We start from the raw sequence: 26,263 nt of genomic DNA, 5'->3' as shown, positions 1-26,263 counted from the left end.
CCAACCCTCCGGGCCCTTGCGGCGGGCCGCCAAAGACCCCTTTTTTGCCATAGACCTTGACAGGGAAAATTTTCAAATCGCTCCCACTCGCACAGTTTTGAAGCTACACTCCCATAACTCGGACCACACATTGTTGGTATCAACCTGAATAAAAGGGTACATTTTGAGGGGAAACCCAAAAGTGGGCGGAGATAGCAACGGCCAATGAAAATATAGCTTTTTTTCTATACGCTACTCCTCCCACAGTTTTAGGAGTACAGTTACCAAACTTAGCTTTGTTTACCGATCCAACCCTCTGTGCCTGTGCCCCTTCCCCGAAGACCCAACTTTGTGTCAGACTTGTAAACTTTTGCCACTCGTACAGCTTTGAAGTTAAACTCGCCAAACTTGGGTCATAGTCATGGGGTCAACCTAAAAATGTGTAACAAACAACCCATCAGATTTTCCCTTATGACTTCAATGAGAATTTTAATTGCTCTCATTCTCACAGTATTTAAGCCAGAGTACCCAAACTTGTCACTGGGTGACTGGGGTTAAAATTTATTAAAAGTGGGCAGAGTCTGCAACGGCCAATCAAATTTCAGCCATTTGTTTAAATTGGAAAATTTCAAACTGCCGCTGCTCTTAGACTGTTAATGGCAGGGTCCTCAAACTTGGCCCAGTTGGTTACTGGAGGACTGGGATTAAAATTCTGAAAAGTGGGCGGGGCCAAAAACAACCAATCAGATTTATTTGATTTTAAATGGGAAAAGCTAAAAATGCTGCCTTTCTCACATTATTGATGTCATGGACCTGAAAAATCACAAATGGGGTCATTGGGTGTTTCCACTCCGAAGTTAGAAAAAGTGGGCGGGGCCACCAAAATCCAATCAAATTTCACTCATTGTTTTTCATTAGAAAACAATAAAACTGCTGCCATTTTTACATGTTAAATGCCATAATTCCCAAGCCTCACAGAAGGCCATGGGTATAGCTGCTACCACTAGCAGGTGACAATAAGCTGAAAAAAAGTTTGCAGCTCCCCCTCTCAGCCGTACCACTAGTGAAGACACTGAGCTAAATCAGTGTTGGCTTAATCTGTAGGATGTAGACATACCTACTATGTAGGTCTACTGAAGATCATTTTTGTATTGTTTTGGGCTGGCAGAAGGTCATAAAGCACCTGTCTCCTCACTCATGAGGACAGAGACCAGTGGGTTGCCAAACCTGCTGCTCATTCCTCACCTCTAGAAGACCGCAAGGAATGGTGATTGCAAATCTGCCATTGCCCTCCAGCAATCTTCTAATCTTAGCCACTTGTACGTGCTATGTACCCCCATATTCCAGTGTAGTTTTCCTCCCCATGAGCCAGCAAACAACAAAAGTAACTTGGCTGGAGTTAGGGTAGGCAGAAACGGATGGAAAAGTAAGTATATTTGTATATCGCCAAATCCACCACCACTCTCTAGATGTGCATGGTTAGTGTGGCTTTGGCTGGGAGTACTCTGACTCAGAAGGGGGTTCATTTGAGCCCTGTCTTCTGGTGTTCTTATGTGCCTCTTTGTCCACTACACTGGCCCTAGGCCTGTTCCCTTTTACCTTGGGACGCCCTGAGCTTTCTGCAGCCCAATGCTGCTTCTAGTTCCTCTGGACTTTTCTGCACTACTCTAAAGTGCTGGACATTGGTCAGAAGGTGACAGAGGACTGCAATATCTGAGTGCCTCCATTCTCTCTTTTGCTACAAGATTTGTTTAGGTTGCCAAGGGGTAAGGCTACACGCACTGTCCACACATTCCAGCATAACCTGCTCTGTCCTGACATGAGGCTATCATGCACTATTACCTGTAATCTGATTGGTCAGTGTCCTATACCATAAATCTTTGATTGCCTTTGTGTTTGTGTCTGTATATAAACACTGAGGAAGGGAAACCGGACTCTATTGTACACCAACTCTGTGCTTGATGTCCTCGAGTCAGTGATTTGCTTGAACCTCGACAACTTCATTTTTAGTAGAGGAAGCTATTCTAACATGATATACAGGTGAAACTCGAAAAAATTTGAATATTGTGCAACATTTCAGTAATGCAACTTAAAAGGTGAAACTAATATATGAGACTCATTACATGCAAAGTGAGATATTTCTAGCCTTTTTGTTATAATTTGGTTGATTATGGCTTACAGCTTAAGAAAACCCCAAATTCACAATTTCACAAAATTAGAATATTACGTGAAATCAATATAAAAATGTTGAATAGAAAAATGTAGGACCTCTGAAAAGTAAAATCATGCATATGTACTCAGTACTTGGTTTGGGCCCTTTTTGCATCAATTACTGCCTCAATGTGACGTGGCTTGAATGCTATCAGCCTATGGCACTGCTGAGGTGTTATGGAAGACCAGGATGCTTCAATAGCAGCCTTCAGCTCTTCTGCATTGTTCGGTCTCATGTCTCTCCTCTTTCTCTTGGCAATGCCCCATAGATTCTCTATGGGGTTCAGGTCAGGTGAGTTTGCTGGCCAATCAAGCACAGTAATCCCATGATCATTGAACCAGGTTTTGGTACCTTTTGGCAGTGTGGGCAGGTGCCAAGTCCTGCTGAAAAATTAAGTCCCGATCTCCATAAAGCTCGTCTGCGGAAGGAAGCATGAAGTGCTCCAAAATCTCCTGGTAGACGGCTGCGTTGACTCTGGACTTAATGAAGCACAGTGGACCAACACCAGCAGATGACATGGCTCCCCAAATCAACACAAACTGTGGTAACTTCACACTGGACTTAAAGCATCTTGCATTGTGTGCCTCTCCATTCTTCCTCCGGACTCTGGGTCCTTGGTTTCCAAATCAGATGCAAAAGTTGCTCTCATCAGAAAAGAGGACTTTTGACCACTGAGCAACAGACCAGTTCTTTTTTTTTTTTCTTTCTTTTGCCCAGTTAAGATGCTTCTGACGTTTTGTTGTCAGGCTTGACTAAAGAAATACAACATTTGAAGCCCATGTCCAGGATCCGTATGTGTGGTGGCTCTTGATGCACCTCAGTCCACTCCTTGTTAAAGTCCCCATCACTTTTTAATGGCCTTTTCCTGACGATCCTCTCCAGGCTGCGGTCATCCCTGCTGCTTGTGCACATTTTTCTTCCACCCTTGTCCCTTCCACATAACTTTCTATTAATGTGCTTTGATGTAGCACTTTGGGAACATCCAACTTCTTTTGCAATTACCTTTTTGAAGCTTTCCCTCCTTATGGAGGGTGTCAATGATGGTTTTCTGCACAGCTGTCAGGTCAGCAGTCTTTCCCATGATTGTGATTCCTACTGAACCAGACTGGGAGACAATTTAAAGACTCAGGAACCCTTTGCAGGTGTTATGGATTATTAGCTGACACTTTGAGCCTAGAATATTGAACCTTTTCACAATATTCTAATTTTCTGAGATTGTGAATTTGGGGTTTTCATAAACTGTAATCATCCAAATTATAAAAAAGGCTTGAAATATCTCGCTTTGCATGTAATGACCCTATCTTGTATATTAGTTTCACCTTTTAAGTTGCATTACTGAAATAAATGAACTTTTGCACAATATTCAAAATTTTTCAGTTTCACCTGTAATATCAGTGTAGCATGAACATTTTAAAGGGAGTCTTGTCACCTCCATATGGCCATATACAGTGCTTACTTTGTCCTATAGCACACCTATACATGAATGTAATGGTAACTTTGTCTTTTTCTTTAGACTTGCAGAACCTGGGAAAACTAACTTTGATTCACTGTGCTGGAGCCCAATCTGCTCTGCCTTTTTTCATTGTTCCCCAGCCTCTGTCTATGGCCGCCCTCCTATTCCCTTGCGTCATCCTTCGGTCCGGCCGAGATCCTGCGCACTGCATCGCAGGGCAGGGGCATGCACACTGCGATGCCCATTGTGGGCATGGTATCGCTTTAACTACTGCGCATGCGCCGGCGAACGCTGCGAAACCAGCGGCAATGTGGTGTTTGCCAGCGCATGCGCAGTAGTTAAAGCGATTCCATGCCCACAATGGGCATCGCAGTGTGCATGCCCCGGCGTGTGCAAGCCCTCGGAAACATTAAACTGTCTTTTAACGAAGACGCGTGGATCCAAACTGACATAGACCTTTTGGTATAGAACCCTCTTATTCATCAAGATCAATCCTGTGGTATCCTGCAGCATGATCCCAGATGAAGGGCCTGGTATAGCGATCAGCTCGGCGTGGCACTCCTTCCCCAAAATTAGGATGGCGTAGATAACGGCAACAACCCTCAATGCCATCTCGAGCTTGTAATATATTGTATGACAAATATAAGCACATACAACTTCCACTTTTTATCACTCCTGCAAGAAAAGCATTCATCTTTGATTTGGCATAGTTTCTTTTCTTTGAACAGAGCAAGTTCTCGATTCAAAAGTGAGCCAAGAGATAATTAGTTACAGTGGAAAATACATCAGGATTTTAGTACACTCATTTGTTCATACTATACCAATTCAAGGGTTTCCGCCTTTAGCTGGAACCTTGATATCTCTTTACTCCTCGTCATCCTTCCATTTGGCGAAATTGTGACTTAGTCCTTACCAGATTCATTGACAAATTTCTTTAGAATGTTGACAGTCGTTTGGTTGTAGTGTTCAACTCCACCACGAGAGGCTGGCCGATAAGCTACAGTGGATAGAAAGTCTACACACCCCTGTTAAAATGTCAGGTTTCTGTGATGTAAAAAAATGAGACAAAGATAAAAAATTTCAGAACTTTTTCCACCTTTTAAAGTGACCTATATAAACTGTACAACTCAATTGAAAAACAAACTGAAATCTTTTAGGTAGAGGGAAGAAAAAATATGGTTGCATAAGTGTGCACACCCTTAAACTAATACTTTGTTGAAGCACCTTTTGATTTTATTACAGCACTCAGTCTTTTTGGATATGGGTCTATCAGCATGGCACATTTTGACTTGGCAAGATTTGCCCACTCTTCTTTGCAAAAACACCCCAAATCTCTCACATTGCGAGGGCAACTCCTGTGCACAGCCCTCTTCAGATCACCCCACAGATTTTCAATCTGATTCAGGTCTGGGCTCTGGCTGGGCCATTCCAAAACTTTAATCTTCTTCGGAGGAAGCCATTCCTTTGATTTGAATGTATGCTTTGGGTCGTTGTCATGCTGAAAGATGAAGTTCTTATTCATGTTCAGCTTTCTAGCAGAAGCCTGAAGGTTTTGTGCCAATAATAACTGGTATTTGGAACTGTTCATAATTTCCTCTATAGCTTAACTAAGGCCCCAGTTCCAGCTGAAGAAAAACAGCCCCAAAGCATAATGCTGTCACCACCATGCTTCACTGTGGGTATGGTGTTCTTTTGGTGATGTGCAGTGTTGATTTTGAGCCAAACATATCTTTTGGAATTACGGCCAAAAAGTTCAACCTTGGTTTCATCAGACCATAACACATTTTGCCACATGCTTTTGAGGGACTTCAGATGTGTTTTTGCAAAATGTAGCCTGGCTTGGATGTTTTTCTTTGTAAGAAAAGGCTTTCGTCTTGCCACTCTACCCCATAGCCCAGATATGAAGAATATGGGAGATTGTTGTCACATGTACCACACAGCCAGTACTTGCCAGATATTACTGCGGCTCCTTTAATGTTGCTGTAGGCCTCTTGGTAGCCTCCAAGACCAGTTTTCTTCTAGTCTTTTCATCAATTTTGGAGGGACGTCCAGTTCTTGGTAATGTCACTGTTGTGCCATATGTTCTCCACTGTCTTCACTGTGTTCCATGGTATATCTAATGCCTTGGAAATTCTTTTGTACCCTTCTCCTGACTGATGCCTTTTAACAATGAGATCCCTCTGATGCTTTGGAAGCTCTCTGTGGACCATGGCTTTTGCTGTGGGATGCGACTAAGAAAATTTCAAGAAAGACCAACTAGAGCAGCTGAACTTTATTTGAAGTTAATCTGAGGCACTTTAAATGAAGGCAGGTGTATGCTGACTCCTATTTAACATTATTTTGAATGTGTTTGCTTAATTCTGAACACAGCTACATCCCCAGTTATAATAGGGTGTGCACACTTATGCTACCACTTTATTTTAGTTTTATTTTTCCTTCCCTCCACCTAAAAGATTTGTTTGTTTTTCAATTGAGTGGTACAATTTATAGGTCACATTAAAGGTGGAAAAAATTCTGAAATGATTTTTTTCTCATTTTTTACAGCACAGAAATCTGACATTTTAACAGGGGTGTGTAGACTTTTTATATCCACTGTATATGTAGCTTTCTTTTTACCCCCAGCTTCAACCACATTTTTGTCATCCCCTCACTAGTGAAATGACTTCCACGATCGGATTCAATTTGTTGGGGAAGCCCAATCCTGGAAAAGACGTGGTTAATAAGTAGAGACGCGCATTCACTTGAACTGCATGTCTTGCAAGGCAAACATTCCACCCATTTTGTGAACAAACAAGTCACGGTTAACATGTATCTGTTTCATTTTGATGAAGTTGTTACTGGTTCAATAAAGTCAACTTGGATGTCTGACCATGGCATGGACATCCCCCTTTTTATCAGCGGTGCCCGATGAGTGGGTGCTTGTGGCTGGAATTGAGGGCCTATTAAACATCCTTGACAATATGTGCGAATGTCTTGCAACATATGAGGCCAATAAGAGTGATCCCATAATTATTCATACGTTAACTTCTCACCTTTATGACCAGCTGTTGGGGCATCATCAAACCTCGGTATGCTGTGGGTACCACCCATTGTGAGATACCATTCTTCAAGGTTCTTACCAACGATCCATCCTGTAATGAGAATTGGGACTTACCCTTCATCAAAATCCATAACTCTTCTTTGCCTGCACAGTCTTCCATAGTTGTGGGACAATTCTGCAGATCTTCAATGTGTTTGTAAAACATACCAATAACTGGATCCCCCTTTTGACTCGCAATGAGATTTTCACTAGGGGAATCTTGGCTCCATTGTGCCACATTGGCTTCAGCTTCCTTTTGGGCCTGCCTTCTTGTCATTGCATCCACTTGAACAGTTCTCATAAGGTCATCAACGTTTAGGACTTCACAATTAATGGCTGCTTGTTTAGTGAGGGAATCTGCCAAATCATTACCCTCCTTATCCATTCCTGGATATTTTGAGTGACCTCTTACCTTTTTTCCAGTAAATGGTGAGACCGTGGGTGGTAACAATCTCGTCAAAACTTTTTACCATGCTTGACAGGCTTATTGTAACGTCTTAACATATTAGACCTTTTTCATCTAGTGAAGTACTCCACGAAGCTACTGTAAATATAATTAGAATATGTGATTATAACAAACTCTTTAACACCAGAATCGATAGTCATTTGTACGGCTTTATACACAGCGGTAAGCTCCGCGACCTGGCTACTTTTGGAACCAATTTTGTATCCGACGGACTCCCCTGGGAATGTGTTATTCCACACTACTCCCGATACCTGCAACCAGTGTACTTCAGTTCCTACATTGGTATGAAAAGAACAGCCGTCAACATATACACATGGTAACGATTTGCAGTATTCTTCATAAGACTTTTGTGGAGATGAAGATTGTTCTTTCAGGAAATCGTTTTGTGGTGATTCACCTTTATGTCCTGTATTGGAACAATCGTGAAGTTCAGCTAATCCCTGAACTGGATTCTTATTATTTTATTTGTACCTGACTTCCAATGGCCATCCCATTAAGGACATCGTCCAGGCGGTTATCCTGCTGTTTGATAAATTCCCAGCCTTGATTCTATCATTTTGCAAATATTGCAGTGGTTGGTGTGCAGTTTCCACAATGATCTTTTCGCCTTGGATAAAACTCCTGAAATATTGCAAAGCCCACACAGTTGACAGAAATTCTTTCACTGTCAATTTACTTTACCTCAACCGGTGACGAGGACTTGCTGGCATAGGCGATGATCTTATTCAGGTTGTCCTGTTTTTGGAAAAGGACCGCACTCACGCTTTTCAGTGAAGCCTGTTTCAATGTAAAAAAGGTTTCCACCTTCTGGATAGGCAAGGGATGGGGCCTGGTTAAGTCGAGCTTTGAGCTCATTCACAGCTTGCTTGTGAAGTTCACTCCACTCCCATATCACTCCTTTCCTTAGCAACTGCAAAAGAGGTTTTGTAATCTCTGCATAATTGTCTGTGAACTTACATGATTAGTTCATCATGCCCAGGAATGATCTCAACTCCTTGGGATTTGTAGGGGACTTTGTGTTGATCACTGCTTCCACTTTATTCTTCTGTGGGTTGATTCCATCGGCAGCACAGATTTCGTGACCTAGGAAATTAACCTTGGTACGATACCATTGAGCATTCTGTAAAGCAAGTTTCACTCCAACTTTTCTCAGTTGGGTTAGTACTAGGGGTGCACCGAAATGAAAATTCTGGTCCGAAACCGAAACCGAAAATTCAGGATGCCCTTGACCGAAAACCGAAACCGAAACTGCCTTTTTGCCCAAATACTTTTAAAATACTTTTTTTTTAATGATTTTATTAATAATTCTTTTTCATGAATGAAATTCATCTGTGGGTGGCGCTGTTATGGAGAGGGGGATCTGTGGGTGGCGCTGTTATGGAGAGGGGGATCTGTGGGTGGCTCTGTTATGGAGAGGGGGATCTGTGGGTGGCGCTGTTATGGAGAGGGGGATCTGTGGGTGGCGCCGTTATGGAGAGGGGGATCTGTGGGTGGCGCTGTTATGGAGAGGGGGATCTGTGGGTGGCGCCGTTATGGAGAGGGGGATCTGTGGGTGGCGCCGTTATGGAGAGGGGGATCTGTGGGTGGCGCCGTTATGGAGAGGGGGATCTGTGGGTGGCGCCGTTATGGAGAGGGGGATCTGTGGGTGGCGCTGTTATGGAGAGGGGGATCTGTGGGTGGCGCTGTTATGGAGAGGGGGATCTGTGGGTGGCGCTGTTATGGAGAGGGGGATCTGTGGGTGGCGCTGTTATGGAGAGGGGGATCTGTGGGTGGCGCTGTTATGGAGAGGGGGATCTGTGGGTGGCGCTGTTATGGAGAGGGGGATCTGTGGGTGGCGCTGTTATGGAGAGGGGGATCTGTGGGTGGCGCTGTTATGGAGAGGGGGATCTGTGGGTGGCGCTGTTATGGAGAGGGGGATCTGTGCACTGTTATGGGCATAACAGTGCACAGATCCCTTTCCCCATAACAGTGCACAGATCCCTTTCCCCATAACAGTGCACAGATCCCCCCTCCCCATAGCAGTGCACAGATCCCCCCTCCCCATAGCAGTGCACAGATCCCCCCCTCCCCATAGCAGTGCACAGATCCCCCCTCCCCATAGCAGTTCCATAGACCGATCCCCCCTACCCATAACAGCCCCGGCCCTGCTGCTCACAGCATCTTTATTTTACCTTACAATCGTGAGGCTCCAGTAACTAACAACTCTGCAGGCAGAGCGGAGGGCGGCGTAACGTCACTTACTCACGTGACGCACCTGCTCCGCCCACTTTATGAATGAAGGAGGCGGAGCAGGCGCGTCACGTGAGTAAGTGACGTTACGCCGGCCTCCGCTCTGCCTGCAGAGTTGTTAGTTACTGGAGCCTCACGATTGTAAGGTAAAATAAAGATGCAGTGACAAAGTAAACCGCCCGCCCGGCGCCCGCCCGCAGATGGTGGGTGACAAATCCCACACCCCATATTTTCGGCCGATATGTAACAATATCGGCCGAAGTGGATTAGGTGCATTTTCGGCCGATATTTTCGGCTGCCGAAATTTCGGTGCACCCCTAGTTAGTACATGCCTCAGTTCCGCAATATGTTCCTCAAAAGTCGTGCTTTTGATCAGGATGTCATCCACATAGGATAGGATACCTCGTTCAGTGGCATCAGGCATCGCCTTATGCATGAACACAGCAAATTCATGACCCGCATTTATGTACCCGAAAGGTAATCTGGTCCATGCATATTGTTGCTTTCCAAATGTAAAGGCTAGTTTGTATTGATCCCTCTTGCCCACTTTAATCGTCCAATATTCTTGCGCACAATCCAGAGCAGTGAAAATTTTGGATCCCTGTATTTGTGCCAAACTCTGGTCAATATACGGCACAGGCCATCCAGACATGTACACATTTGTTTAACCCCTTAAGGACTCAGCCCTATTTCACCTTAAGGACTTGGCCATTTTTTGCAAATCTGACCAGTGTCACTTTGAGTGCTGATAACTTTAAAACGCTTTGACTTACCCAGGCCGTTCTGAGATAGTTTTTTCGTCACATATTGTACTTCATGACACTGCTAAAATTGGGTCAAAAAAGTTAATTTTTTTTGTATAAAAAAAATACCAGATTTACCAAAAATTTTGAAAAATTTGCAAATTTCAAAGTTTGTTTCTCTACTTCTGTAATACATAGTAATACCCCCAAAAATTGTGATGACTTTACATTCCCCATATGTCTACTTCGTGTTTGTAGCATTTTGGGAATGATATTTTATTTTTTGGGGATGTTACAAGGCTTAGAAGTTTAAAAGCAAATCTTGAAATTTTTCAGAAATTTACAAAAACCCAATTTTTAGGGACCACTACAGGTCTGAAGTCACTTTGCGAGGCTTACATAATAGAAACCGCCCAAAAATTCTATAAACTACACCCCTCAAGGTATTCAAAACTGATTTTACCAACTTCGTTTTTTGCCTAATTTTCCATTTTAACCCATTTTTTCCACTAACAAAGCAAGGTTTAACAGCCAATCAAGACTATCTTTATTGCCCTGACTCTGCCGTTTACAGAAACACCCCATATGTGGCCGTAAACTACTGTACGGGCACACAGTAGAGCGTAGAGGGAAAGGTGCGCCGTATGGTTTTTGCTGGACTGGTTTTTTGACACCATGTCCCATTTGAAGCCCCCCTGATGCACCCCTAGGGTAGAAACTCCATAAAAGTGACCCCATCTAAGAAACTACACCCCTCAAGGTATTCAAAACTGATTTTACAAACTTTGTTAACCCTTTAGGTGTTGCACAAGATTTAATGGAAAATAGAGATACAATTTCAAAATTTCACTTTTTTGGCAGATTTTCAATTTTAATATTTTTTTAGGGGTATACAGACAATTGCACTAAGCATAAACAAGACTAGTTACAAACTGGTACAGAAGGAGAGAGGGCCCTGCCCATGAGGGCTTACAATCTACATGGTATGGGAGAAGTACACAGTAGGTGAGGGTGAAGTTATTCATGGCGGTATAGAGGCAGCAGGGTCACTGGTTGTAGGCTTGTCTGAAGAGGTAGGTTTTCAGGTTTCTTTTGAAGGATTCCATTGTAGGTGAGAGTCTGATATGTTGGGGTAGCGAGTTCCAGAGTGTGGGGGATGCACCGGAGAAATCTTGGAGGCGATTGTGGGACGAGGTAATAAGAGGAGAGAAGGAGGTCTTGTGAGGATCGGAGATTGCGTGTGTGGATGTAACTGGAAAGTAGCTCAGAGATGTAGGGAGGGGACAAGTTGTGGACAGCCTTGTATGTATTTGTTAGTATTTTGAACTGAATTCGCTGGGCAATGAGGAGCCAGTGAACGGATTGGCAGAGGAGTAACAGGGTTAGAGGTAGTCGGGCAGCAGAGTTGAGGATAGATTGGAGGGGTGCTAGATGGAAGGCCACAGAGGAGAATGTTGCAGTAGTCTAGGCGGGAGATGAGGGCATGTACAAGCATTTTCGCAGATTCAAAGTTGAGGAAAGCACGCATGTGGGAGATGTTTTTGAGTTGGAGGCGGCAGGTGGTGGAAAGGTCTTGGCTGCGCGGTCGGAAGGAGATGGCAGAATCCAAGATCACTCCAAGGCAGCGGACTTGGTTGACCGGGGAGAGTGTGCAGCCATTGATCATGATGGATAGGTCTTTTGGGGGGAAAGATGATTAATTCTGTTTTATCTATGTTAAGTTTTAGAAAGCAAGAGGAAAAGCATGATACAGCAGATAGACATTGTGGGATTCTGGATAATAAGGTGGTGATGTCTTTACCAGAGAGGTAGATTTGTGTGTCGTCAGCATAACAGTGATGCTGAAAGTCTTGGGACTCTGAGATGTCCCAGGCCAAAGTGTAAATAGAGAAGAGCAGGGGTCCTAGGTCCAGAGAGGGAATGAGATGAGGAGATGGTGAGGGTGGGAGAAGCTAAAAGTCCTGTCTGTGAGGTATGATGTGATCCAGGAGTGGACCAGGTCAGTGATGCCAAGAGATGAGACTTCGACAATGTCGAAAGCAGAGGACCGGTCAAGGAGGAAGAGGACAGAGTAAAGTTTTTTTTGTTTTGGCTGTTAGGTCATTGGTGACTTTGGTAAGGGCAGTCTCAGTCGAGTGGTGGGGTCGGAAGCCAGATTGTAGCCGGTCAAAGAGGGAGGAGAGGTGAGAGGACCGTTCCGAATGGACATGTTCAAGTAGCTTTGAGGCATACGGAAGAAGTGATATGGGGCGATAACTGGACAAAGATGGGTCAAGTGAATGGTTTTTGAGGATGGGTGTAATGGTAGCATGTTTAAAAGCAGAGGGTAAGACACCAGAGGTTAGTGATAGGTTGAAGAGATGAGTAAGGGCTGGATAAACACTGTGATGAGGTGGGATAGGATTGGGTCAAGTACACAGGTGGTGAGATGTGATCTGGAGAGTAGAGTGGAGAGTTTTTCTTCTGTAATGGGGAAGTGGATTTTGGGAGAAGAGGACCGAGCAGTTGTGTTAGAGGTTCTGTGGGGACTGTGTTTTAAAGCTTTCTCTGATGTTGACTATCTTTTGTTTGAAGTATGTGGCAAAGTCCTCAGAGGAGAGGATCGGGTCGCTGGGGGACGGAGAAGGGAGTTAAGCGTTAAAAAGTTGTTTAGGGCTGTGGGCCAGGGAAGATATGAGAGATGAGAAGTAGGCCTGTTTTGCATCAGCGAGTGAGGATTTGAATATGAGGAGGGATTGCTTGTATGTGGTGAATTGATCTTTAGAATGGGATTTCTTCCATCGCAGCTCAGCAGCCCTGGAAGCTTGTCTGAGTTTTTTGGTCAGGTTGGTGTGCCAGGGTTGTCTGTTGTTTTTTCGGGTTTTGTGTGTGAGGGAGGCAACAGTGTCCAGAGCTGAACTTATTGTGGTGTTATATAGGGTGGTGGCAGCAATCTGTGTTTTGGAGGGAACAGATGGTAGAGAGTGGGAGAAGAGAGTCGGAAAGCAAGCAAAAGTCGAGATTTTTAAGGTTCCTACGGGGGTTTGCTGGTGCATGGACCGGGGGAGCAGCAGAAGAGACCAATGAAGAGAAGGTGAGTAGGTTGTGGTCGGATAGGGGGAGAGGCGAATTAGAAAGGTTAGATAGGGAGCAGAGGCGAATTAGAAAGGTTAGATAGGGAGCAGAGGCGGGTGAAGATGAGATCCAGAGTGTGACCTCTGTGAGTGGGAGCTGAAGACCACTGAGAGGCCGAAGGAGGAAGAGAGTGATAGGAGTTTAGAGGCGGCATAGTGGCAGATGTCAATAGGGATGTTGAAGTCACCCATGATGATAGGGATGTCGGCAGAAAAGTGTAGTAGCCAGGTGTTAAAGTGGTCAAGCAAGATGGTGGCTGGGCCTGGGGGTTGGTAAATGACAGCTACTTGAAGGTTGGAGGGAGAGTACATGCGAACAGAGTGTTCTTCAAATGAAGTAAGCATAATGGAGGGTGGCAGTGGAGTTGGTCTGTAGGAGCAGGTGTCTGATAGAAGACCAACTCCTCCACCATGTTTGCAGCTGGGACGGGGGGTGTGAGTGAAATGAAATCCACTATATGAGTGCAGCAGGGGAGTATGTGTCAGAGGCTGTCGGCCATGTTTCTGTGAGACTCAAAGGAAAGTTTTTGAGAGATGAGATCAAGAATGTAGGACAGTTTGTCCTACATGCTCCTGTAAGAGGAACCAAAGGAGCAGGGGTCAGAGGAATGGTTATTAGGTTTAAGGGGTTGCAGAAATTTGTAGATTTGTACTGGGACATGGAGGTGGTAGTGGGGATTTGTTGAGGGGGGCCTGGATTTGGAGAGATCACCAGCAGTAAGGAGAAGCAGAGAAAGTGTTAATAGATGAGAATATGAGGGGGCATGAGGTATCAGTGCTCCAGACTAAAAAAAATACCTAGTAGCCATTGGCTTCTGAACTGAAAAATTTAGGAGCCAAATCGATACCGAATCAAAATTTTGGTATCGTGACAACGCTACGCCGATCAGATTGGCGTAGGGTTGTTTCGGTACCAAAATTTTGATTTGCTTTCGTCACCATAAAAAAGTATTGCGATACTCAAAACCGTGCAAAAAAAAACACCAAAGAAAAGCCGCGTGCATTTCGCATTTTTTGAAACGTTCGGCCCATAATAGAACAGTCCCATCCTATTTTTTGGGGTGACAAGGTGACTAAAAAATTTCAAATGCTCACCGCATAGGAGATATTTAAAAATTTAATAGTTTGGACTTTTCGGACTCAGCGCTATGTAAGATGTTTATTTATTGTTTATATATTTTATATGTAAAATTGGGAAAGGGGGGATTTAAACTTAAAGAGGACCTTTCATTTGGAATAACATTGTGAACGAAGTATCCTGACATATACAGTGGCGCCCAGGGATCTCACTGCACTTACTATTATCCCTGGGCGCCGCTCCTTTCTCCCGTTATGTCCTCCGGTATCTTCGCTCAGTAAGTTATAGTAGGCAGAGACTTAGGACTCTTGGTTATAGTAGGCGGAGTCTGCCATTGTTCTGCTGGGCGTCTCCTCCTCCTACGCTGTAGCGCTGGTCAATCGCAACGCAGAGCTCACAGCCTGGGAGGTTTTTTTTCTCCCAGGCTGTGAGCTGTGCGCTGCGATTGGCCAGCGCTACAGCCTAGGAGGAGGAGACGCCCAGCAGAACAAGGGCAGTCTCCGCCTACTATAACTTAGTGAGCGAAGATACCGGAGGACATAACGGGAGAACGGAGCAGCGCCCAGGGATAATAGTAAGCGCAGTGAGATCCCTGGGCGCCGCTGTATATGTCAGGATACTTAGTTCACAATGTTTTTCCAGGTGAAAGGTCCTCTTTAATATTTTGGGGTACTTTCACACTAGCGTTTTTCAGTTCCGTCCTATGTTTCTTATACTGGGGTGTTGGGTGGGGGGGGGGGGGGCGCACTGTGCCACCAATGAAGATAACTGACCTGTTAATACAAATACAGGAGGCGGTTGCCGGAATCAAATAGCCGGCACCCGACCTCTATGACAGGGAGCTGCGATCCGCTGCAGTTAACCCCCCAGGTATGACAGCTCCCTGTCATAGAGGTCGGGTGCCGGCTATTTGATTCCGGCACCCGCCTCCTGTATTTGAATTAACAGGTCAGTTATCTTCATTGGTGGCGCAGTGGCCACAGCCCCTCCCCTCCTCCTCCCGTCTCTCTTCTCATCGGCGAAGGCGGTGGCAGCAGCGCAGGGGGGAGGGAGAGACTCCTCCTCCACTGCGCTGCTGAGAAGAACATCGGCGGCGGGGCAGAGAACTATCAGCTCCTGTGCCCCGCGCTGTATTCAACGGCAGAGCTGCGGCGGCGGGTCTAGTCGCAAATGGCGACAAGACTAAAAAGTCTTGTCACCATTTGTAAATTCTAAGTCGCATTGGCGACCAAAACCATCTGGAGCCCTGGGTATCTGTGTGTGTTTGGGAAGGAAGTGTTTTTTTTTACGTTGGCAAACTGGTGTGTGTAAGTGGTCAGATGAGAAGGTAAGATGGAGGAAGAGATGAATAGTTCCTTGCTGGGTGAATGGATGTGGGGGTATTTCAGGAGGTTGTGGAAAAGTGGGAAGAGTAAGATGAAAAATTGAAACATTGTTTGCAGTAACTATGTCTGTAATCACCGATGGTCCCCTTTCTGGTGCAATTCTGGTATAATTCAGGATGTGCACTTAAAGAGTTGTACTTGAAAGATGTTGCATTGAAAAGACCAAGGTCTGGAAGATTTATACCACTCCGTGTTCAATCAGGTGTGACCAGGAGGGGAGGGGGCTACATATGGCCTAATCAAGGGAGGACCAGATACAGGGGTGAAATAGTCAATGTAAACAAACACTCAATAACACCCAGCAGGAAAGAGGCATTAAAGTTCAATGTAGATATACCAGGGATTAGAAGGAAAGATGAGGGGTGTGGACAATATTAGACTGTGGAAAAGCTGGGTGCAGCAGTTAGTTTAATCTGGTATGTCTACATTGAAGCTATCTCAATCTCTGCTTCTTTGCTGTCACATCCAATACCTGTTGGAAATGACTATATGACAATATAGTGGCGTGTGATCCTATGTCAAATAAACCCCTGATTGGCCCGAAAAGTTCATCTTGGAGATGAGAATCAAGAAAATATCGGCCTTCAACCTGAAATAAATCGCATAAGAAATTAGTGTGTTCACTTATTTGATGCGCCTTAAGGATTTGATCTTTTTGTAGCGTCGTTACCTCTGGTGAATTCTTGAAATTCGTCCTGCACGCAGGAGCAGCAGCAGTCCCTCCCTTTGGGGAAAACTGGATCACATCACGGGTTGCAGACGGCAGCTCACAGATTGACGCTGAGATGATGAGATCACTCACTTGAGAAGACACATTAGTGCCCGGATCAATATGGTTAGACTGCAAGATAGACAACATGTTAGACATCTCCTCCTTGGCCTCAATTTTAGGGTCAAGAACACTGTAAGGCAAAATAGGATTAGGCATCACATTAGATTCTTCTACAGCCAGCTCGGTAGCCTTATGTTGGCTTGGGCTCTGACCCCACCCTGCCTGCATTATGGGGCTGAGCTGGGACCTGCAGTTGCCCCTAAAAAAGATTCAGGCTGTTTTCCAGTGGACACCTGGAACATTTTACTAACTATATTATTGAATTTGGCCACTTGATCTGCCCACTGATCCAATGGATTGTTTGATTTGCCCACAGTTTGCACTTGTGGTGCGGCCTTATTAGCGCTGGGTGACAGACTTCGAGGTGAAGTAGGGGGTTCAGGCCTGCTTTCCTTCTGTTGTCTGGGCTTGTTATTCCAGTGCCTGTATCCCTAGGGACCCCTATTGTAATATTGGAGACGGTAGTTAGACCTACCACCATCTGAGTTATTCCCCTGTGGCCCATTGGGGCTCTGAGGTTTTGTTTGCTTGGGTCCTACCTGTTGTCGCTAGGTTTGTTGGACAGGTTCTGTAGACTGAGGGTACTTACGTGGCTATGTTTCAAATTTGAAGCTAGGGTTTACCTTCGCTTCTGCTACGTTTTGTTCTGAGGACTTTTTATATCTCCTCTCACCTGTACCGTGATGTTCACTGATGTTATACAGTGAGGTGGCAGCTGTCACCAACCTGTCCAAGGGAGCTTTAAGATTAGGATCTCAAGCTAAGCTTAATTTGGGTCGGCATTGCGTCATAAGGCCTCTTGCACACAAACGGTTTTTTTTTTTGTTTGTTTTTTTTTTACGTTCCATTTTATGGCGTTCCTTATAGGGTCCGTATACGGACCCTTCATTTCAATGGATCCGCAAAAACGAAACGGAAGGTACTCCGTATACCTTCCGTTTCCGTATTTGTTTTTTCGTTCTGTTCAAAGATAGAACATGTCCTATTATTGTCCGCATAACTGACAAATGCCCATGGTAGGAATCTGATCCTGTCTGCATCAGAATACAATTTTAAAGAATCCATGGTGGACTGGTACAGTTCCAAGTTATTGGCAATTTCAGGGGATCCCTTTTTAGAGAATTTAGGTACAGTGGCATTTAGAAATTTAATGATACTTGAGGAGCTCTGATCCCTGTCTGAACACGGAGTATTTTTCTTTCTAGAGACCACTTCAGCAAATGTTGGTCGTCTGGGACTCTCATCCCACTTATGGGCAAACTCATGCCTGTGTGGTAGGGAATGGACCACACACTTTCCCACATCACTGTCATAATCACTCATGCTCCGATCACTTCCATCAGACCCTCTTGGCACAGGTGACTTAACCCTAACATTCCTCTCCAGGGAAAAATGTGAAGGGACACTTCTGTTGCTTTTCGTGTCGCTAGCGCCTAGTAAGTCTGTTACAGCTTAACATGCCTGACTTAATTGGGTTAAGGCCTCCTGTGTAATCATGCCACTCGGGTGGCTTAGGATCTCGGATGGATTGCGCTTTAAGAGCACGTGATGATGACATATCTGCATTTTGGGGTGTGAGAACTCTAGGGTCTGGAGATCCTCATGATCAGACAGATCACTTTCAACATTGACTAGCGTTTGGCTTAGTTTGTTTGTTTGCTGCAAACTGCTATAACGGATGTGCAGCTCCTCTGCATTACTTTTTAATTTGTGATGGGCAGCATGGCTCGCATTTTAAGTCCCTGATCGATGCCTTTGCACATTCTAATCTTTCTTCCATATGGGATATACCGTATTTTTCACCCCATAAGACTCACTTTCCCCCCCCCCAAATGTGGGGGGAAAAATGCCCCTGCGATTTATGGGGCGAATGCTGCCATTTTACATCGCAGTCTGCGATGCTGCAGCATCGCAGACTGATGTATCAGCTGGACAGGGGAGGGAGGATGGGCCGGTGTCATGCAAATGTGGCGCGGCCCGTGCGGTCACTGTACTGTGGCCTCACCACTCACTGCTTTATTGCCTAAACATTTTATTAAAGCTTTCATTGAAGTTCTGATCCCCAGCCCCATCTGTACTACTTACTAAATGTCCTGTAGCAGGCAGAGCAGGGCGGGCGGCTGGCTGGAACTCACTGACGTCACGTGCCTGCGCCGTCTACTTCATTCATAAAGTAGGCGGCGCAGGCACGTGACGTCAGTAAGTTCCGGCCGCCAGCCCCGCCCTGCTCTGCCTGCTACAGGACATTTAGTAAGTAGTACAGATGGGGCTGGGGATCGGAACCTCAATGAAAGCTATTATTATAAAATGTTTAGGCAATAAAGCAGTGAGTGAGCGGTGGGGCCGGAGTACAGTGACCGCACCAGCCCCGCTGCATTTGCATGACACCGGCCCCTCCCACAGGTTATTAGGGCATCTGTGGATGCCACTATTATGGGGTGGGGGATCTGTGGATGCCACTGTTATGGGGTGGAGGATCTGTGGGTGACACATATATAGCAGTGCTATCCACAAATCGCCCCCCTCCATAATAGTGCCATCCCCAGATCACCATCTACCCATAACAGTGCCATCCACCGATCACCCCCCCGTAACAGTGCCATCCACCGATCACCCCCCCGTAACAGTGCCATCCACAGATCCCCCCCCATAACGGTGCCATCCACAGATCCCCCCCCCCATACCAGTGCCATCCACAGATTCCCCCCCCATACCAGTGCCATCCACAGATCCCCCCCCCATACCAGTGCCATCCACAGATCCCTCCCCATACCAGTGCCATCCACAGACCCCCCCCATACCAGTGCCATCCACAGACCCCCCCCCATACCAGTGCCATCCACAGACCCCCCCCATACCAGTGCCATCCACAGACCCCCTCCCATACCAGTGCCATCCACAGATCCCCCCCATACCAGTGCCATCCACAGACCCCCCCCCATACCAGTGCCATCCACAGATCCCCCCCCATACCAGTGCCATCCACAGATCCCCCCCATACCAGTGCCATCCACAGATCCCCCCCACATACCAGTGCCATCCACAGATCCCCCCCACATACCAGTGCCATCCACAGATCCCCCCCACATACCAGTGCCATCCACAGATCCCCCCCACATACCAGTGCCATCCACAGATTCTCCCCCCCATACCAGTGCCATCCACAGATTCCCCCCCCCATACCAGTGCCATCCACAGATTCCCCCCCCATACCAGTGCCATCCACAGATATCCCCCCCATACCAGTGCCATCCACAGAATCCCCCCCCATACCAGTGCCATCCACAGATTCCCCCCCCATACCAGTGCCATCCACAGATTCCCCCCCCATACCAGTGCCATCCACAGATTCCCCCCCCATACCAGTGCCATCCACAGATTCCCCCCCCCCATACCAGTGCCATCCACAGATTCCCCCCCCCCATACCAGTGCCATCCACAGATTCCCCCCCCATACCAGTGCCATCCACAGATTCCCCCCCCATACCAGTGCCATCCACAGATTCCCCCCCCATACCAGTGCCATCCACAGATTCCCCCCCCATACCAGTGCCATCCACAGATTCCCCCCCCATACCAGTGCCATCCACAGATTCCCCCCCCATACCAGTGCCATCCACAGATTCCCCCCCCATACCAGTGCCATCCACAGATTCCCCCCCCATACCAGTGCCATCCACAGATTCCCCCCCCATACCAGTGCCATCCACAGATTCCCCCCCCATACCAGTGCCATCCACAGATTCCCCCCCCCTACCAGTGCCATCCACAGATTCCCCCCCCATACCAGTGCCATCCACAGATCCCCCCCCCCCATACCAGTGCCATCCACAGATCCATCAACAGATTCCCCCCCCCCCACACACACACAATAACAGTGCCATCTACAGATCCATCAACAGATTCCCCCCCCCCCCCCACACACAATAACAGTGCCATCTACAGATCCCCCATAGTAGTGTCATGCACAGACCACCATTAGTTCAAAAGCACATCTTTTGGTTAAAAATATTTTTATTTTCCGCCTCAAAAACCTAGGTGCGTCTTATGGGCCGGTGCAACTTATAGGGTGAAAAATACGGTATATGCTTGAATTTTCGTGTTATGCCCATGTCTACACTCTGAGAAAATGCTGACCTCTAATAATGCATACAGAATTGATGGCAACATCTTTAAGAGGTGTTTGTTTTTACCGGTGGTATTTTGAAGCACATAAGATAAGTTGGAATCTCGGTGGAACCTCCATTTTATGTCCAAGATCTAATGGATCAAAAGAATTTATGAAAATATACATTATATAAACACCTCCAAGAGTTCGATCGAGAACCTAATTATTTTGTGCAATCAGTAAGAACAGGGTAAGCGTCTATGCAAAAATATTAATTTATTATACATTAATTTAGAATACAATCAAAGATCAATGTAAAGCTAATAATAAACGATATGCAGTACCCAAAATTCGCCACTATATGGTGCCAACAAAACATTACTCAACCAACACAAGAATATTATGCAATACTGCTTTCAATTAGGAGAGATATACCATCAACTAATTATACACATAAATTCAATAAAGAAAATGACAGATACGGACCCTTGCCCTGCCAAATCTTATGCCCAATCTCCGATTAATGCTAGTATTGCAATAAAACTTATAAATTATCAACTTGATATAGAACTATTGAATAAATATTCCCATGAGAGAGTTTCTCCAATATTATCTCCTTTATTCAGTTATGTGCATCGTAACTGAAATCAGCAAAAATATTGATGTAGCAACTACCGTTACACATCCACAAATAAGTGGGTATCTGGTTAAGTATCAAGCCAATTAATTTATATCAATACTACATAAAACAGCAGTATACATTACACAAGGATGTAGGTGATAGGCAGAGTATAGGGGAAGTCAGCTCTCCAAAATCTCCTGATAATCCAAATCGTTCTCCTGGCTTTCTTTTTTGTTTTTTTCTTTTGTGGTCCCCCTCTTTTTGGTATGTGGTTTCTTAACCAAAACTTATCAGATGAGCACACTTTCCTAGTTTGGAACTTTCCAATCATGATATATTAGACGTGTACATTGATAAGGAATGTGACGTCATAACACTACCCAGAATGCACTTTTGCTACTGGTGTAGTGTTACCTAGGTGGCACTGTTGTATAAGCTATAAGCACCATAACATTAAAGGTTAACTCATACATGCCTGACATCTTCAATACTACACACCTCTGACACCTGGAGGCCTTGTCTCAGAGCTGAGGGACAAACTTTGATACATGAATATATACTTTGAGGAACATCTAGACAATTCTCTCACTGTGGAAATTCATGTTTAGATAAGAAAAACAATGAAGCCTCTACTTCTGCAGGTGTTTATCTTCTAACTGTCTAAATGTATATAGATTTTTACAATAACACTAGTTCCTTTGAACGACGCAGTAATCTTCCCATGGACTTGCTTCGGCCTACGTTAAAAATCCATACAAAATAGTAAATATAAACCAACATTGCTCTTAAATGGAACCTATCACCTCCCAAAACCATCCGAAGCCGCCAGTACCTGCGTGTAGCCTGCAGTGTGTTTCTGATGATGCCTTTCTTCCTGAAGGCAGATGCCGCAAAAGTACTGAAAACGTTGTTTTATCCCCTGCTGGTGTGCTTCTCCACAGATGCTTGAAATCAAGGAGGCAGTGGCCTCCTTGCTTCAAGTCACGGTAACCTCGCCCCCTTCCCTGCCCCTTCGCTGTGACTGGCAGTTCAGCTGGCTTTGCTCAACACTCTGCATAAGCGCTGTCAGTCACAGCGAAAGGGGTAGGGAAGGGGGTGTGGTTACTGTGACTTGAAGCAAGGAGGCTGCTGCCTCCTTGACGTCAAGCATGTGTGGAGAAGCGCGCTGGCAGGGGATAAAACAAAGAAAAAACACACCGCCCAACTCTACTCTACACTATTACATTAATTACAAAATGATTACACTAATAAAATTTGAGTCTGCTTTGTGTTTTCCCTTTCTGGAAGGAAATTCTCAATTTTTTAATGCAGCTTTGTGCCGCATACTAAACGCATCACTGCTGCGACATGTGCCAGCACGTTTAGGGTGTGACCACCATCAAGTACTTCATGGACATACAGGCAGCAGCTGGCTACTGGTAAACTAATGAAGACTGCACTGGTTAGGCTACTTTCACACTTGCGGCAGAGAGATCCGGCAAGCAGTTCCGTCGCCGGAACTGCCTGCCGGATCAGGCAAAATGTATGCTAACTGATGGCATTAGTAAGACTGATCAGGATCCTGATCAGTCTTAAAAATGCCTGATCAGTCGAAAAAATGCATTGAAATGCCGGATCCGTCTTTCCGGTGTCATCCGGCAAAAACGGATCCGGCATTTATTTTTTCACCTTTTTTTCAGTCTGCGCATGCGCATACCGGAAGGACGGATCCGGCATTCCGGTATTCTGAATGCCGGATCCGGCACTAATACATTCCTATGGGAAAAAATGCCTGATCCGGCATTCAGGCAAGTCTTCAGTTTTTTTTAGCCGGAGATAAAACCGTAGCATGCTACGGTTTTCTCTTTTGCCTGATCAGTCAAAACGACTGAACTGAAGACATACTGATGCAAACTGAACGGATTACTCTCCATTCAGAATGCATGGGGACATACCTGATCAGTTCTTTTCCGGTATAGAGCCCCTGTGACCGAACTCTATGCCGGAAAAGAACAACGCAAGTGTGAAAGTAGCCTTAGTCAGTGTGTATTGTTAATGGACACTCTACCATTACCAATACAGACAAACTGTAAGACAGCTACTAGGGATCGACCGATTATCGGTTTGGCCGATATTATCGGCCGATATTGAGGATTTTGAACGTTATCGGTATCGGCATCTATTTTGCCGATATACCGATAACGTATGGGGAACACAGAACGCGCTGCTGACAGCGCTCTCTGTGTTCCCTCCGCAGCACAGGGGAGAAGGAAGCAGTGTCTCCTCCCCCTGTGCTGCTGCTGCCGCTGCCGCCAATGAGGGGATAGAACATAAGAGGAGGGGAGGGGCTGTGGCCGCTGCGCCACCAATGAAGATAAGCCTTTCATTCATTCATATACAGGAGGCGGGAGCTGGCTGCAGAATCACATAGCCGGCTCCCGACCTCTATGAGCAATAGCTGCGGTCCGCGGTAGTTAACTCCTCAGGTGCCGCGGATCGCAGCTACCGCTGATAGAGGTCGGGAGCCGGCTATGTGATTCTGCAGCCAGCTCCCGCCTCCTGTATATGAATGATCGATAGACTTATCTTCATTGGTGGCGCAGTGCGCCCCCCACCCCCATCCAAATCCCGGCCAATAGTAAAAACATTGGTGGCGCAGTGCGCCCCCCCCCCCCCACCCAGTATTAATCATTGGTGGCAGTGGCCACAGGATCCCCTCTCCCCTGCTCCTCCGATCGGAGCCCCAGCTGTGTAAGCCTGGGGCTCCGATCGGTTGCCATGGCAGCCAGGACGCTATTGAAGCCCTGGCTGCCATGTTCAGCTCCATGCTGCTGTGTGCACTATGCACAGAGCAGCAGGGACAGTGTGAGATCCTATTCACCCTGATAGAGATCTATCAGGGGGAATAGGACAAGGGTTCTAGTCCCTAAGGGGATTAAAAGTTAGTAAAAAAAAAAACACAAAAATATTAAGTATAAATGAAAAAGATTTATAAAAAAAAAATACACATTAACAATAAACAAAAAAAATACACATTAACAATAAACATATTAATTTTCAGCAGATTTGTGTAGGAATTTTTTTTTTTTCTCAAAAATCAAAATTCCCAGAATATCGGTATAAATTATCGGCTATCGGCCTGAAAGTTCACAAATTATCGGTATCGGCCCTAAAAAATCAATATCGGTCGATCCCTAACAGCTACTCCATGCGGTCGTACCTTTGGATAGAATGCTGCACTACACTTTTGAGACAAACCTATTTTCCTCCTTGTGTGACAGAAAAAGCTTACATGCAACTTTTTATACTGGTTTTAGGTTTGTGGATACTGGAGAAATGGCAGAGTCCTTTCCATATCGGACAAAAGCATTATTTGCCTTCGAAGAAGTAGATGGTGTTGAGTTGTGTTTCTTTGGCATGCATGTGCAGGAGTATGGCTCTGATTGTCCACCACCCAACCAGAGGTAAGTCTAAAATATTTACTATATAAAATACCTCTTAGATAAATCAACATGAGTTTGTCTGATAAAGAATGAGGAAAACTGCATATTAACCCCTTAAGGACCCCCGTCGTACATGTACGGTGTAACTGGACGTGACTTAAAGGAAATCGGTCACCTGGATTTAGTGTATAGAGCTGGGGACGGGCTGCCGGATAAGGGCAGCATGGTGCTGCACCAGCACATTGCAGCGCCGGAAGCTGTATACAGCGGGGGGATGGGGGTCAGGGGGAGTTGAAAGAACAAATTTGAAGTTAGGGCTATATCTATACACATACACACCAAAAATATAAACACAACACTTTCGGTTTTGCTCCCATTTTGCATGAGCTGAACTCAAAGATCTGAAACATTTAAACATTTTCTACATACACAAAAGACCCATTACTCTCAAATATTGTTCATAAATCTGTGTTGGTGAGCACTTCTCCTTTGCCGAGATAATACTTCCCAACTCGCAGGTGTGGCATATCCAGGTGCTGATTAAGCATGAATATTGCACACACCTGTGCAGCCTTAGACTGCCCACAATAAAAGGACACTCTGAAATGTGCACAGTTTTGCCTTACTGGTGGGGGTCAGAAAACCAGTCAGTATCTGGTGTGGCCACCATTTGCATCATGCAGTGCAACACATATCCGTTGCATATATAGACAAAAGACCGGCACTCACTGTTAGAATACCTTCTAACAGTGAGTGCCGGTCTTTTGTCTATATATTGAAGCGGGTCTTCTCATACCCTGGACGCGAGCACCACGATACAAGAGAGGAGTGCCGACTGTTTCCCACTGTTTATATCCGTTGCATAGAATTGATCAGGTTATTTGTTGTCTGTGGCATGTTGGTCCACTCCTCTTCAATAGCTGTGCAAACTTGCAAAATATTGGCAGGAACTGAAACACGCTGTCTTATACACCGATCCAGAGCATCCCAAACATGCTCAATGGGTGACCTCTCTGTTGAGTATACTGGCCATGCAAGAACTGGTTTTCAGCTTCCAGGAATTGTGTACATATCCTTGCAATTTGGGGCCGTGCATTATCATGCTGCAACATGAGGTGATGGTCGTGGATGAATGGCTGACGTCAGCAAACCGCTCACCCACACGACTCCACACACTCTGTCTGCCCTGAATAGTGAAACCGGGACTCATCCGTGAACAGAACGCCTCTCCAACGTGCCAGACGCCATCAAATGTAAGCATTTGCCCACTCAAGTCTGTTACGATGACGAACTGCAGTCAGGTCCAGACCCCGATTAGGACGACGAGCATACAGATGAGCTTCCCTGAGACAGTTTCTGACAGTGCAGAAGTTCTTTGGTTATGCAAACCGATTGTTGCTGCAGCTGTCTGTCTGAGACCAGCCATCCAATCATGGAGGTGAACATGCTGGATGTGGAGGTCCTGGGCTGGTGTGGCTACACTTGGTCTGCGGTTGTGAGGCCGGTTGGATGTACTGCCAAATTTTCTGAAACGCCTTTGGA

The 26,263-nt window shown here is 45.7% G+C and overlaps 1 protein-coding gene across 2 annotated transcripts in view; it reads left to right on the top strand.

Annotated features, from left to right (window-relative positions):
• Window positions 1-26,263, top strand: part of EP300 (E1A binding protein p300) — a 256,187-nt gene that overhangs the window by 200,702 nt on the left and 29,222 nt on the right. For both annotated transcript variants that reach the window (XM_040408432.1, XM_040408434.1), the window contains exon 25: window positions 24,596-24,742. In XM_040408432.1, the coding sequence (XP_040264366.1) occupies window positions 24,596-24,742 (147 nt within the window). The remainder of the gene's footprint in view (window positions 1-24,595; window positions 24,743-26,263) is intronic.

Source organism: Bufo bufo, chromosome 9 (assembly GCF_905171765.1).
Source record: "Bufo bufo chromosome 9, aBufBuf1.1, whole genome shotgun sequence".
Classification (NCBI taxonomy): Eukaryota; Metazoa; Chordata; class Amphibia; order Anura; family Bufonidae; genus Bufo; species Bufo bufo.
The sequence above is the reverse complement of the archived record's forward strand: the minus strand, read 5'-3'. Positions and strand labels throughout refer to the sequence as shown.